Source organism: Dromiciops gliroides, chromosome 2 (assembly GCF_019393635.1).
Source record: "Dromiciops gliroides isolate mDroGli1 chromosome 2, mDroGli1.pri, whole genome shotgun sequence".
Classification (NCBI taxonomy): Eukaryota; Metazoa; Chordata; class Mammalia; order Microbiotheria; family Microbiotheriidae; genus Dromiciops; species Dromiciops gliroides.
Window position 1 is genome coordinate 617,434,840 of NC_057862.1, and position 13,650 is coordinate 617,448,489.

The 13,650-nt window shown below is 41.5% G+C and overlaps 1 protein-coding gene across 3 annotated transcripts in view; it reads left to right on the top strand.

The window, feature by feature from the left end:
* Positions 1 to 13,650, top strand: part of PRKD3 (protein kinase D3) — a 110,000-nt gene that overhangs the window by 82,372 nt on the left and 13,978 nt on the right. For all 3 annotated transcript variants that reach the window (XM_043988455.1, XM_043988454.1, XM_043988453.1), the window contains exon 14: positions 3,801 to 3,907. In XM_043988455.1, coding sequence (XP_043844390.1) covers positions 3,801 to 3,907 — 107 coding nt within the window. The remainder of the gene's footprint in view (positions 1 to 3,800; positions 3,908 to 13,650) is intronic.

Consider the following 13,650-nt stretch of genomic DNA (forward strand, 5'->3'; position numbering starts at 1 on the left):
GTCTGTTATATAGAATATTCAGGGGAAAATGTCTTCTCACAAATATTCTTTGGAGCCAAGTGTGGCCATTTAAATTGTGCAGTGTTCAGTTTTTGTTGTTTTGTTATTTACATATGCTGGGGCACTTATTATGTATCTCGTTTCCTGGTTCTACTACTTCACTTTGCTTCTGTTCATATGTCTTTTCATGCTTCTCTTTATTCATCATAGTTTTGATTTCTTAATGTAGAGTAATATTTCATTATATTCATGTACCACAATTTGTTACACATTCCTCAACTGATAAGCATCTAATTTGTGTCTAGTTTTTTTGCTGCTATAGATAATTTAGTGGTATAAGCAGCACTTCTTTTTGTCATTGACCTCTTGGGTATATGCTTATCACTATCATCTAGAAGGTGGAACTGTGCAGATTTTTCAAGGCAAGGAATTCTAAGAGGAGACAGTCAGAAGGAAATTTTTGCCTGGCATGAAGGATAGCTACTACAAAGTCTTGGAGGTAGAATGTGTGGGAGCAGTAAGAAGACAAGTTTGGTTGGATCATATTGTATGCTGGAGAAGTAGTTTGAAGCTAGCTTGTAACAAGCTTTGAGTAATAAGAACTTGTCTTTTGAATATGGAATATGGAACAATTGATCAGATTTGGATTTTAGAAAAATCATTTTAACAGCTGTTTGTAGGATGGATTGGCATATAGAGAGACTTGAGTTAGGGAGACTAGGCTTTTGCAGTAGTTCAAGTGTGAGGTGATGATGGCTGTGTGAGTAGAGAGAAAGGGATGAATGTGAAAGTTGCTTCAGGGATATAAATGATAGGATCTGGCAGTTGATACATGGAGGGAGAGTGAGGAGTCAAGAGAATGCTTTGGTTTTGAACCTGGGTGACTGGAAGGGGATTGTTATGTCTTTGAGAGAAAATAGGGAAATTTGGAAGAGAGTTGGATTTTGTAAAAAGATAAGATAATGTTTGGACATATTGAGTTTGATATGCCATGGGACATCTCATCCAAATTGTCTGATGCTCATGATCTGAAATTAGAGCTCAAGAGAAAGACTAGGGATCATTATATAGACTGAAGTTATTCACATCAGGTTTTAGAATCAATACCATGTTTGCCTCATAAATTGCATACTATTCATTACAACTTTGTATTTGAAAGTTGTCTGTGTTAAAGCATTCTAAAGCTTTGATGCATTGGTCATCCCACTGATGATCACAAAAATCTTTCGACAGTTCATGAGGAATTGGTGCCCTTAAGTACATGAAAAAATGTTCCAATCTTTTCTAAAGCTCGTTTTTGTGAAAAAGTTAAAGACAGATCATCTATCGCAAAAATTTATAATATTGGTGAGCAAGGAATGCTCTGAATATTAGATGATTGTCTTATTTACATAATTTCTTGCCCCTTTAAAATTTTTATTTTATCAAGTCTTCTTGTGTTTTCTTGTGGTATGGCAACAGCTAGGGCTATGGTGGACATTACAGTTCTGGATTTGGAGATAGGAAGACCTGAGTTGAATCCTGCCTCAGACACTTACGAGTTGTTTGAAGCCTGGCAAGTAATTTAATTTCTTTCAGCTGCAGTTATTTCACCTGTAAAACATGGATCATTGCTTCCACCTCCTCCAGGTTTTTTTGAGGATCAAATGCGGTGACACGTAAAGTGCTTTGTAAACTTCAAAATGCTGTATCAATTCATTCTGTACCTAACCGCAGCCTGTCATTGAGCTGGGTTCTTTGAGAGCTGTGCCCATAGAGGACCAGCTCTGGTCACCTTTGCCAATCTCATTCAATTGGATTTGCTTTACTGTGTCTTGATTTCTCATAAGATCACTAGCTTCCATTTGTTCAGTCCTAATTTTCTTAGGCAATTATTTTCTTCAGACAGCTTTGTTATCTTTTTTCCATTTGACTTTTCCAGCTGTTGACATTTTTTTCATGCCTTTCCTGCATCGCTCTCATTTCTCTTTCCATTCTTTCCTCCACCTCTCTAAATCTTCCTTCTATCTCTCCTACTTTCTCTTCAAAGTCCCTTTTGAGAGCTTCCACGGCCTGAGACCAGTTCATATTTTTCTTGGAAGCTTTGGATGTAGGGGCCCTGAGGTTGTTGTCCTCTTCTGGGGGTGCACCTTGATCTTCCTTGTTGCTGAAGAAACTTTTAACTCCCCATGGAGTCCGGGGAGGGGGGGGAGGGGGGAGGGGACCTGCTTCTGAGCCACACTACTATCCCAAGCTTCAGAGGGTCCCAAGTGTTTTAGTTTGAGGGAGGGCAGGTTTTTCTCTCCCCGGCCTGTTCTCTGGTCTGAAGATAACCTCAAGCCTACTTACTAAACAACCAACCAACAAAGCTTTCTGTGGTGTGGTTCTTAGCTTCGACAAGCCTGCACCCCTCCCCCACCTGGGCCTCCCACTGCTCAGGATTTTTCCTGGTTCCTCTCTGGGGAGGGACAGCTGAATTCCTCCCTAGGTCCCGCTGATACCCCTGCAGTTTCCCCCCGGCCAGCCTTTCAGCCCTCTCGCCCAACCACAAGCTCAGTTCCAGAAGAAGCTGGTGCTGCAGCTGATTCGGATGCTGGGGGGGGGGATTAAATTCCTCTGGTGCTGAGTGCCTGGGGTCTCTGTCAGTGCGATTGCAGGGTTGGACTCTACTGGTAGCTCTGTGCCACCTAGCTGCCCCATCCCCCTCTCCTAACCTTTTTTTTTTTTTGGTGGTGCAATGAGGATTATGTGACTTGCCCAGGGTCACACAGCTAGTAAGTGTCAAGTGTCTGAGCCCAGATTTGAACTCAGTTCCTCCTGAATTCAGGACTGGTGCTTTATCCACTTTGCTACCCAGCTGCCCCCCCCCCTCCTTTTTTTTTTTCAGTGAGGCACTTGGGGTTAAGTGACTTGCTCAGGGTCATATAGCTAGTAAGTGTCAAGTGTCTGAGGCTGGATTTGAACTCAGGTACTCCTGACTCCAGGGCCGGTGCTCTATCCACTGTACCACCTAGCTGCCCCCTACCCCTTTAATCTGTCTATGGCTGGAAAATAATCTCAGCCCATATTTTTGTGGGTTTTTCTGCTCCAGGGGTTCTTTTATTGCTGTTTTTGGGGTAATTGTATCAGGAACTCTGTGCGTTTAATGTCTTTCCTCCACCATCTTGGCTCCACCCCTCACCTTTGCCAATCTCAAAAGACTTTCAGATTCTATGTCTGGTATTGGAAGAGCAGCAGCTTTGGATCAGATGCTCTTTGCCATAAGGGTGGCCACCAGGAGAGGCATTTTTTGGTCATCATAATGTATAATGACCTTTTCTTAAAGTAGATCAAGTTGTACTATATTATAATTCTTTTACCAAGAATACAGAGACCTGGAGTGAGAAATGTTCTCAGCTGTTCTGCCGAGATGGGGTGAACTTGGAATAAAATGAAATCAGGAGCCTAATTTTCTTCCCAGGCTGAGCCACTGAGGGCTTGGTCAGAGCACATTAGCTACTAATGCCCATCTAAGCACTCTTCCTTTTACTTTCAGCAGAGTCATTTTTGCCTCCTTAAGTATTCCAGTTGAGTCTCATAAATAACCTTTTAGGAGGTAAATAAATACAGAAGGGAAAATATCAGCTTTTTCTTCTCAAAATTAGGAAGGGATTAGGGAGGTGAATTAACAGAAATATTAGGAAGAAAGGAAATGCACAAATTTAGTACATTTCAAGTAAGCTTGCTTGTTTTAGCTGGTAGACTACTTCCCATTATGGTGTTTGGCATCTGTGAGAGCTTGCATTTTAACTGTATTACTAATTTCACTTCTTTTTCTCCAGGAAAACATAGAAAGACTGGACGGGATGTGGCTATTAAAGTGATTGATAAGATGAGATTTCCCACAAAACAGGAAAGTCAGCTTCGTAATGAAGTGGCCATTCTGCAGGTAAAATAGCAATACTTACTGATTTTTTTTTAAAGTTTCTATTGTATTTGTTACTATCAACTGGTCACCACGAATGTCAGAGTTAATCTCTGTAACTACAATTTAGTCTTATTTTTCAAAATTACATTAAAGTATAAAGATTTAATTTAAACCTAGAATTGCAGGATAATAAGTAAGGAAATCTATCCACTGTGTTGCATTCAGGTATCAAATACTGGTAAAAGGTCGTCTTCTTTAAGTCAGAACTCTGGATCCTCAGGATATTTGGTTCTGTCTTGTCTGCACTGTTGCATATTTCATGGAAATATATTTTGCATTTATCCCAAAATGTCCAAGTTATTAAGGATGTCCTTGATCATGTAGCCTATCATATACCTAAAAAATTCACTCTACTATATACCAAAGACATACAGCTTCTTCTGGAATATCTCTAGTGAAATGGAAGTCTCGATTTACCAGTGCAGGCCACTCTGTTTTGGGGTTGATTTTAGTTGTTAGGAAAAATGTTTCTTAATTCAAACCTAAATTTGCCATTTTGCATTTTACCCCCTGCTCCTAGTTCTGTCCCCTGGCATCAAGTAGAATAAATCGAATTCTTTTTTTCTGGGTGATAGCCTTTCCTGTACATGAAGACCACAGTCATGTTCCTTCCATGCCCTCATGTCCATTTTTTCAGCCTCTTCTTAGATGGTCCAAAGTCTAGGCCTGTCACCGTTGTGGTTGTGCTCTCCAGCTTTTCAGTGTCCTTCCCAAAATATGACACCCACCGCTGAACAGAGCTCTCTGCAGGAGGTTTGTTCAGGACAAAACCGTCATTTCCTTATTCCTAAAAGTGACTGCTCTGTTCAAGCAGCCTAAGGGGACATAGATTTCTTTGCTTCCATATTACATTGTTGAGCTTTATTGAGTTTACAGTTTAAAACCTCTGTGCCGCTTCCCTCCTGTACCTGCTCCTTCCAAATAAGCCATTTCCTCCGAGAGGAAATTGACCTCTGACCCCACTGAGTCTCAGGAATATTTCCTTGTTTTATCTTGCCTTGCAGCCTTTAGTTTTTCTTGCTTTTTTCATAATTATAACATTTCTCAGAGGCAATAATTGTGTTGTTATAACAGTGTAAAGCAAATAATTTAGACTACTAAACAAAATTTAAATTGTCATTTGTCATTTTTATGAATTCAGAATCATTGTATTTAATTTTGTTTTAGATTTACGAGGCTATATTTGAAAGATTTATGTATACTTATAAATCTTGATAAAAATAGCAGTTTATCAGTTTATTTTTATGTTCTAACATTTCTCGTATTAGCCTTATTTTGTGTGATGTGGAAAGTAAAATTCAACTTGATCCCAGATCCTAGTGGTATTTCTAGTAAGTTTCTTTGACTGGATCAAAATTATATACAGTAGAGTATGCTCTACTATGGTGTGATTACTTTCTAACTATAGTCTTCTTTGATGTCTATTCCAGAATTCAGCTGTTAAAAGGATTTTTAAATGTTACTGGAAGACCACAATGACCTGTATCCAAGTTACTAGGTAGTCAGCTTGTCTGCAGACTGGCGCCAGAAATGAGAAATCTGGTTTGGTGGAGTTATATGTTTTAGGGCATTGATTCTTCAGGCACTATCAAAATATCTAGCAAGTCCTGGGCTCGTTTAGGTCAGGAAATAAGCACACAAGGGGCCATTAAAGTGTTAGATGGGAATATTTGTAAGAAGTAGGGAGCTGTAACTTTGTTGAGAAAAATGATGTGGATTATGTCATGGGATGCAGAATCATTCTGGTAGCTGTGACAATGTGTTTTCTGTTTTAAGCACTACTCTAAATGCCTCAATTAAGTGAAACTAAAGAATAGCAGCTCATAGATTAAAATGGAGCCTGGAGGCAGTCGTTAAAAATTTAAATAATGGTCTCAACCCTAATCTCAGAGTCTCTCCATGAAATAATCAATTCAGTCAGTATTTGCTCTGTGGGATTTTCAGCTGTTCTGAGTTGAGGATAGATAATTCCTTCAAGGGTCTCATAATCTAGAAACAATGAGAGAAGAGAGCCATGGAATCTCAGAATTTGAAGAGCTCTCATAAGCCATCTACTAGAATCTGGAAATAGAAACCTCTTCTACCAGGTATGACCGGTTGTTATCCAGCCTTTGCCTGAAGCCCTCTAGGGATGGGGAGCAGTCCACTCAACTTTGGGATCTCTCTTACATCAGGCCTGAATTTGTCTCTGCAACTTCTCCCTTTGGTTCCTTCTTTTGTTGTCTGGGGCCAAGTCAAAAGAAAGTTTTCTCTCCTCCCGTATGACAGCTCTTCAGATTCCTGCAAACACCTATTATGTACACTCTTTGGTCTTCTGTTCTTTTGGCTAAGAACCCCCAGTTCCTTCTGCCATCCCTCCTCACCATTCCCGTGGGCCTGGTCTAGATCCTCTCTAGCTTTTTGGTGCCATTCCTCAAACACGGTGACAGAACTGAAGAGACATTTGAGAAATAGAATCCTCCGGGGCCAAGTGCAGGGGCACTCGTCACCTCTCGGTGCATCCTGAATGCATGCTAGAGTTTGGCTTCCAGGCCACATAATAGGAGTCAGTTGGCTTCTGTGTAACTCTCAGTCCTCTCATCAGGGGCAGTCAGGTGCTTTCTTACCATCTCTCTATTTATCTTAGTTCCCTATTAGTCATTTTTGCTCTCTTTTCTAGTCCAAAAGCCAGTTTCCTTGTATAGTAACTCCTTGCCTGTTATCACCCCACCTGCCGTGAACAGTTGTCTTATAACTTCTTTGATCCTCCTCTTCAATCAAGCAGTTATTAGGCACTTACTGTCTGTAAGAAATTGGGCCTTGAGAATACAAAGACAAAAGCCAAACATTCCCTGCCTTTAAAGAGTTTATATTCTATTTGTTTTTGTTTTTGTTTTTTTAATTTTTGCAGGGCAGTGAGGGTTAAGTGACTTGCCCAGGGTCACACAGCTACTAAGTGTCAAGTGTCTGAGGCTGGATTTGAACTTGGGTACTCCTGAATCCAAGGCCAGTGCTTTATCCACTGCGCCACCTAGCTGCCCCAAAGAGCTTATATTCTAACGCTGGGGTGGGACAAACCTCATCTATAAGTATATTCAAAGCACATACAAAATAGAATCACAGAATTTTAGAGTTGGAAAGAGAGCTCAGTAGCCACCTAGTACAACTTATATAAGAAAGGAATTCCTACTCTAACATATCTGACAAGTGAAGAAGCAGCCCATTCTACATTTGGACTGCTCTAGTGGTTAGGAAGCTTTTCTTGATGCCAGTTGCTAAGTTATTAAATGATACCAAGACTCAATTAGGCCCTTTGCCACTTCTACCCACTGTTCCTGCCTCTATCCTTGGGGCCACACAGAAGTCTAAATTCTTCTTCCATGTGGATAGCCCTTCCAACTCATGAGGACAGTCATCCTTGAGAATAAACGTCCCCAGATCCTTCCTTCACTCTTTATAGGGCATAGTATCAAGGTCCTTCTCTGTCCTGGCTGACCTTCTCTGGATACTATCCAGTTTATCAGCATCCTTTTTAAATCGTGGTGCCTCAGACTTAGCAATACTCCAGATGAGGCACAGGCAAGGTAATCATGATGGTGGTAGGGTGAGGGAGTGGGAAGTACATTAGCAACTGGGGGTACAAAGGAAAGGCCTCTTGCAGAAGTTGGTTCTTGAGCAGTGTTGGAGGAATACAGGAATTCCAAGAGGGAGCGGTGAGAAGTGCATTTCACGTTGTCCAGAATGGACAACCAGTGCAAAGGTACAGAGACGAGTGGTGAAGTATTGTGTGTGACGAGCAGAAAGTCAAGCCAATCACTTAGACTGTAGATTGTGTGGAAGGAAGGAAGAAGACTGGAAAGGTAGGAAGCAGTCAGGTGGTGATAAGTTTTAAATGCCAGAGAGATGCTAGGCATGATAGAGAGCCACTGAAGTTACACGGGAAGACCTGTGCTTTAAGAAAGTCCCTGGCAGCTCTATGGAGAGTGGACTAGAGAGGTAGGAGGTAGGGAGCTGTTAGGAGCTGTTGTGGTAACTTGGGCAAGAAGTGATGAGTACCTGAACTGGAATGGCGGCCCTAGGAGAGAAGAGAAAGAGGCAGATGGGGAGATAATTTCGAGAGAATGACAAGACCTAACAGTTGATTGATGGTGTGGGATGACCAAGGATGAGGAGACTAGGATACCAAGGGAATAGAGAGGACTTTGGAGGGCATCTAGGCCAGCACTCCATTTACAGCTGAGGAAATGGAATCAAAGACAGGCTAAGGGACTTGTCTAGTCTATTCAGTATCTAAGATGGGATTTGAATCCAGGTCTTCTGACTCTGGGTACAAGGCTCTGTCTACCACACCACACAGAGAAAAATCACTAAGCATAGGTTTTAATTTTTGCTTGGACCTGTTATGATGAAAGAAGTGTGGGGACCAATTTTTAATTGTGGAATGCTAGCCAAGCGACTCGCCGCAATATTGGGGCAAGGAAGGAGACCGGCAGCCTCCCTCAAAACAGAACAAGATTTATTTTAACAAGAATGAACTTTAAAAAACCACACAGACAGGATCAGTAGGATCAAGGGAAAGGAAATAAAATGGGGAAAGGGAAATTATAATACCTGAAAAAAATACCACTACCCAGGAATCAGCTGAAAATACACAGCAGAACACCTGTCGCTTTCCAGCTTCCACCTAGAATGCCCAATTCTCCTCCCCCAAACCTAGAAACACCCCACACAGTCCCAGCCAATGGGATGGCTGCTCTGACAGTCACATGACTGCCCTCACTAGGCTTCCAGTCATTATAATTTTGCCAGGCCCATGTAGGCATCTGCAAGTGGTGATGATGTGAGGTGCCAGAGCCCTGGCAATGGCTACAACCAGTGGGTAGAGCACCATGCGGTTTGCGGAGCCCCAGGCCAGTGCGCACTGAGGCATAAAAACCTCAAATAACAATTAATTCTTTATGGAAGGAAGGATATTGCCTTGAAAAAACAGGTTCTTAACTGTTTTTATATCGTGGTGAGAAGATTGAGATTGATCATGAATCATTTTCTTATTGATGCTATTTATAGATAATTGCTTTTGTCCTGTGATTGCATTTGTCCTGGAACTGCTTAAGTCATAGTTCTTTGTCTCTGATTTTGGTTCAGTGATTCAGCTGGTCTGTATTGGGTTAAATTTAAAAATTCAACTCTTTTGCCTCAAGGAATTTAATTGACCTTGGAGAATGCTAGGGAGTTTGGCCTCATAGTTTTATGTTGTCCAAAAGTCTAGGATGCTATCTCACACCTGGACTCAAACAATGAGCACTTCTTTGCTAGTCTCCATTACCAAACTGCCAACCAATCATGTTGTTCCCCGCACCTCAGCTTTGGAACCAGTCATTTTGTACTCAGTCGCATGACGTCATCTATCTTGTTTTGTTTTTCTGTACTTCTCAAAACCTACTGAAAAAAAAGAGCTGCCTGTCTGCTTGGGGGTCTAGCATCAACGAAGGCAAGCCATTAGCCCATTTATTGGCAGACAACATGCTCCTGTTTATAAGCAAGCTTAGAGATTTGCCTCAGTGGACCCCTTTGGCAGTTGGGTAAAACCTATGGACCCCTTCTTAAAATAATGTTGGGTTTTTTTGTTTTTTGGTAAGGCAATGGGGGTTAAGTGACTTGCCCAGGGTCACACAGCTAGTAAGTGTCAAGTGTCTGAGGCTGGATTTGAACTCGGGTACTCCTGAATCCAGGGCCTGTGCTTTATCCACTGCGCCACCTAGCCACCCCCTTAAAATAATGTTTTTAACTGCATAAAATAAAATAGGATTGCAAAGAAACTAAAGGTTAATGAAAATAAAGATATAACTTTTTTCCCCATACAAGTTCATGGATCCCTTGAAATGTAACAGAGACTCCTTGGGGCCTTTGGACTCCATGTTAAAACTCCTTCTCTAAACTGATGATAGGAATCCTTGATGCATTAAATTACTATGTTGCTCCTCTGAAAGACTTGTCTTTTGAGTGGATTGTATCAGTAGTAATCACTGGGAAAACTTATACAATTGTTTACATGAAAAATATTTGAGTTGATGAACTGATATTACATCATTATATACATGAAGTATAAAGATGTTTGATATAACCATTGTATTTTATTTTTGAACTATAACTTCTTCAGGAAAAAGTAATTAAGGACGTATCAAGTACCTACTTAATCTTAAATATAATATGGATACTTTAAGTCTATTCTGTTCAGTTTTAGCAGTATAGGAGCAAAGACAAAAGTCACTTAAATCTTTACAGGAAATCCTTAAATGAAATGGGGAAGAATTTCTGCCCAACTTACCTTGCCCCAATTATTAATGGCTAACACATTCAATTCAATAATTCATAATTTATTTTTAATTAAATTTGAACAAAGATTATCTTCTTTATGTATAAGTAGCCTCGCATGCTCCTGGGGATTCTACAGGAAGTATGGTGTTAACATTTATGTGCCTTCCCTGAAAGTCTCTGTTTCTTAGAGCCAGTGGTCATGTACAGGTCGCTGGTTTTCATCACAAGCTGCAAACAAGTTATAGACTACCTACTGTAAGAGTCTTTAGAGAACTCTTTAAAATCCAATCAGAATGAATCAACCACTGTTAAAAGAAAGCAAAGTATTTAGCATTTTAAGGGGAAATATTTGTTGCTGTAAAGACCCATAAAGATATAATTAATTCTGCCTGCTTTGGGTCTCTTATTTACACGTTCAGATTGTATGGTAGGATGTTTATTTTGACATAGGGCAAGAAATGCAGACATGGATATGTCATCACTGCAGTCAGTAATTATTTAAATATTTGAGATATAACACAATCTCACTATTTTGGCCTTTGGCATTGTTGTGCTTTGGAAAAACGGATAACTTCTAACCATATGCATCTGTGATTGTACTGATAGTTGGGAGGGAGGCCTTGAAAGGATAGTAGGATGTGGATACAGGGAGAGAGAAAAAAGGAGGTGGGGATTTCAGGCAGGAGAAACAGTTTGAGCAACAAGAACCATGACTAGCCACAGACCAAAATAATAGAGAAGAAGGTGAGTGGTAGAGCCATTAGCTAAACTATTTCTGCATCTGAGCCAGTGATAAGCCATAACCAATAGGGAGGGATACAGTAGAGCAGTAGTGTCAAAGTTAAGTAGAAATGGGGGCTACTAAAATGTGCACAAAGATCCCTACAGGCGACCTATTGACTTAGAAAACCACCTCTTGGCATTATCTCTGTTGTATTTTTATTTATTTTAAGTGTTTCTCAGTTACATTTTCATTTGGTTCAGGCCACACTCTGGAGTGTTGCAGGGAGTGTTTGACACCTCTGCTGTGTAGTATATACTGTTCTGATCCATCTGCAGAGTATATGAGGTTGCAATACAAATTTGTTGATAGTTCCTGAGTACCTTGTTTATGTGGACCTAAAGGTCAGAAGCCTATTAGAGGTCAGCCAGTTCCTGTAGGAAAAAGAAATATTCGTTAGACCAACAGAGAATCCATTCATAAAGCAGTCGACTTCCAAGAAAGATCTCATGCTAAGCTGCACAGAATCTCGAGTCAGAACTGGGGCCGAGTACAGTCAAAGCCATTACTTAGCTCAAGCCTTTGGGTGGCACTGTAGGAACAGCCTTCTGATTACATGAGTTGTGCCTCCATTTTCCTAGCTCTTCCAGAGACTCACCTCTGTGAGTGACGGCTGTTAATGGAGAAGGGAAGGTATAAGCCACGCAGGACAACTCACTGCAGCTAACATTTAGCAAGCAGTGTAGATGGTGTGTTCGCTGACCGTGAGAAGCACCGTGGCACAGTGGATGAAGAGCTGGTCTTAAAGCCAGGAAGACCTCATCCAAGACCTGCCTCTCATACGTACTGGCTAAGGGGTGCTGGCCAGGTCAGCTCACTCCTCACTGACCTTGCAGAGAGGGTGCAAGCCTTCATTGATAGAGGGTGCGCTCTCATCAGGGAGTTCTCTACACCAGTGACATTGTAGGCCCAGTCCCTGCCCCCTAGGGAGCTAGGCTTATCCCAACCAGGGTCGTCTTCTGGTGAAAGGCAACAGGTAGAGAGATATAAAATGACTATACTAACCTTAAAGGATAAAAGTGGGCATTTTTATGTCATTTGAAGATGACAGCCATAGGAAAACGCTAATGGCTCAGTAAGATACACATCAGTACACCCCTTGGGAGTTCAGGACAGCGGTTCTTTTTTTAATTTCCTTCTTCCAGATTCTGAGTCTAAAACTGTGGGAGTAGCACTATGTTAGGCTTACACTAGAGCACTGAGACCATGTTTGGTGTGAAAGGGAATCAGGAAAATGCCCAAAGGATCTTTTTGGCCCACAGCTCATTGAAATCACAAAATAAGAAATGTCTGATATAATAGGATATAGACTACATAAAAAGTTAAAGTCCCAGCACTTAAAGGGTTAACTCTGAGCCACCCAGAAAATCTCCTTATCCAGAGTGACTTGCTCTTCTTCTGTGTCCTAGAATCTACAGTCATAGTTTTACTATTTCTTCTGATAGAAGTCACTACTACCACTTTACTTTCATTTCTGATTTTAAAAAATTCTGTTAATAATAGTAAAAGTGTTTATATAGCGCCTACTTTGTGCCAGGCACTGTGCTTTACAAATATTAGTTTATTACTCTGCATAGTCTGAAGAAATGATACAGTGTATATGTTTACTGATTATGCTCTTCTAAGAATAAGAAACAAATGAAAAGACTCACTTTCTAGCTCTTCAGTGCCTCCATTTCCTTATCTGTAAAGTTAGTATTGGACTAGATGAGCTCCCAGTGGGCCATCCTGAATTCTAGGTTTATTACCATTTGAGCAGAGAATCACTGTTGCAATTTGTAAGGGCCTGTGGAAATTTATTTTGATTTTGGGACCCTACCTTTGGGCTGAGATTAGAAAGCCTTGGGCCCTCAGGGTTTTTTCTGTGTGGGAGGGGCTGGTGCCCCTCCCCCTCTGCTTCAGCTGAGCCAAAAAGCCCCTGGGCTGTATGAGAGGCCAGCTCAAATGGCTGGGGGAAAAAGCCCCAGCTCCCTCCACCCTGAGAGGATCCATTCCAGAGATCCCGGCTCATCCAGGCTGGGCTCTGGCGTAGCCCATGCCGAGGTCCCAGGCGAGCAGCAGGGGGCACAGGCCCCTGGTTGTGGTCGAGCCTCCCCGGCCCAGCCCTAGTGCGGCCGGCAGATTAGTTTGGCATGTGCGGGATACAGGGAGCCGCGAGGTTTGAGTGGTTAAAAGGAACATATATACAGGAGAGCTAGCAAGACAGTGAAGAGGTGGATGATACATGAGGTTGGAGAAGACAGTAAGAGAGGTCAGCACAAAGGAGGTTGGAGAAGAAGCTAAGAGGAAGAGGTGAGACTGGAAGATTAGGACAAGAGAAGGACTCTGGAGAAAGGGTACGAAGCAGGGGAGCCAGAGTGAAGGAGAGAAAGGTGAAAGTTGGAGAAAACTGGAGCATACCCTAAGGCAAGAGGCAGCAGAGGCCCTTATTGTATTAAAAGCAGACATTTCTTACATTTATTTTTATAAATAAATTCTGCTTTGATTATTTAATTAAGAGGTTTCTTAATTGTTTGCTTATCAATTTTGGGAGTGGAGCAATGTGGTGGAACTTTATAAAGGGCCCATATTAAATTAATAGCAGTCAGCCAGCCAGTCAACAGTCCTCAGATTAGTCCTCCAGTCA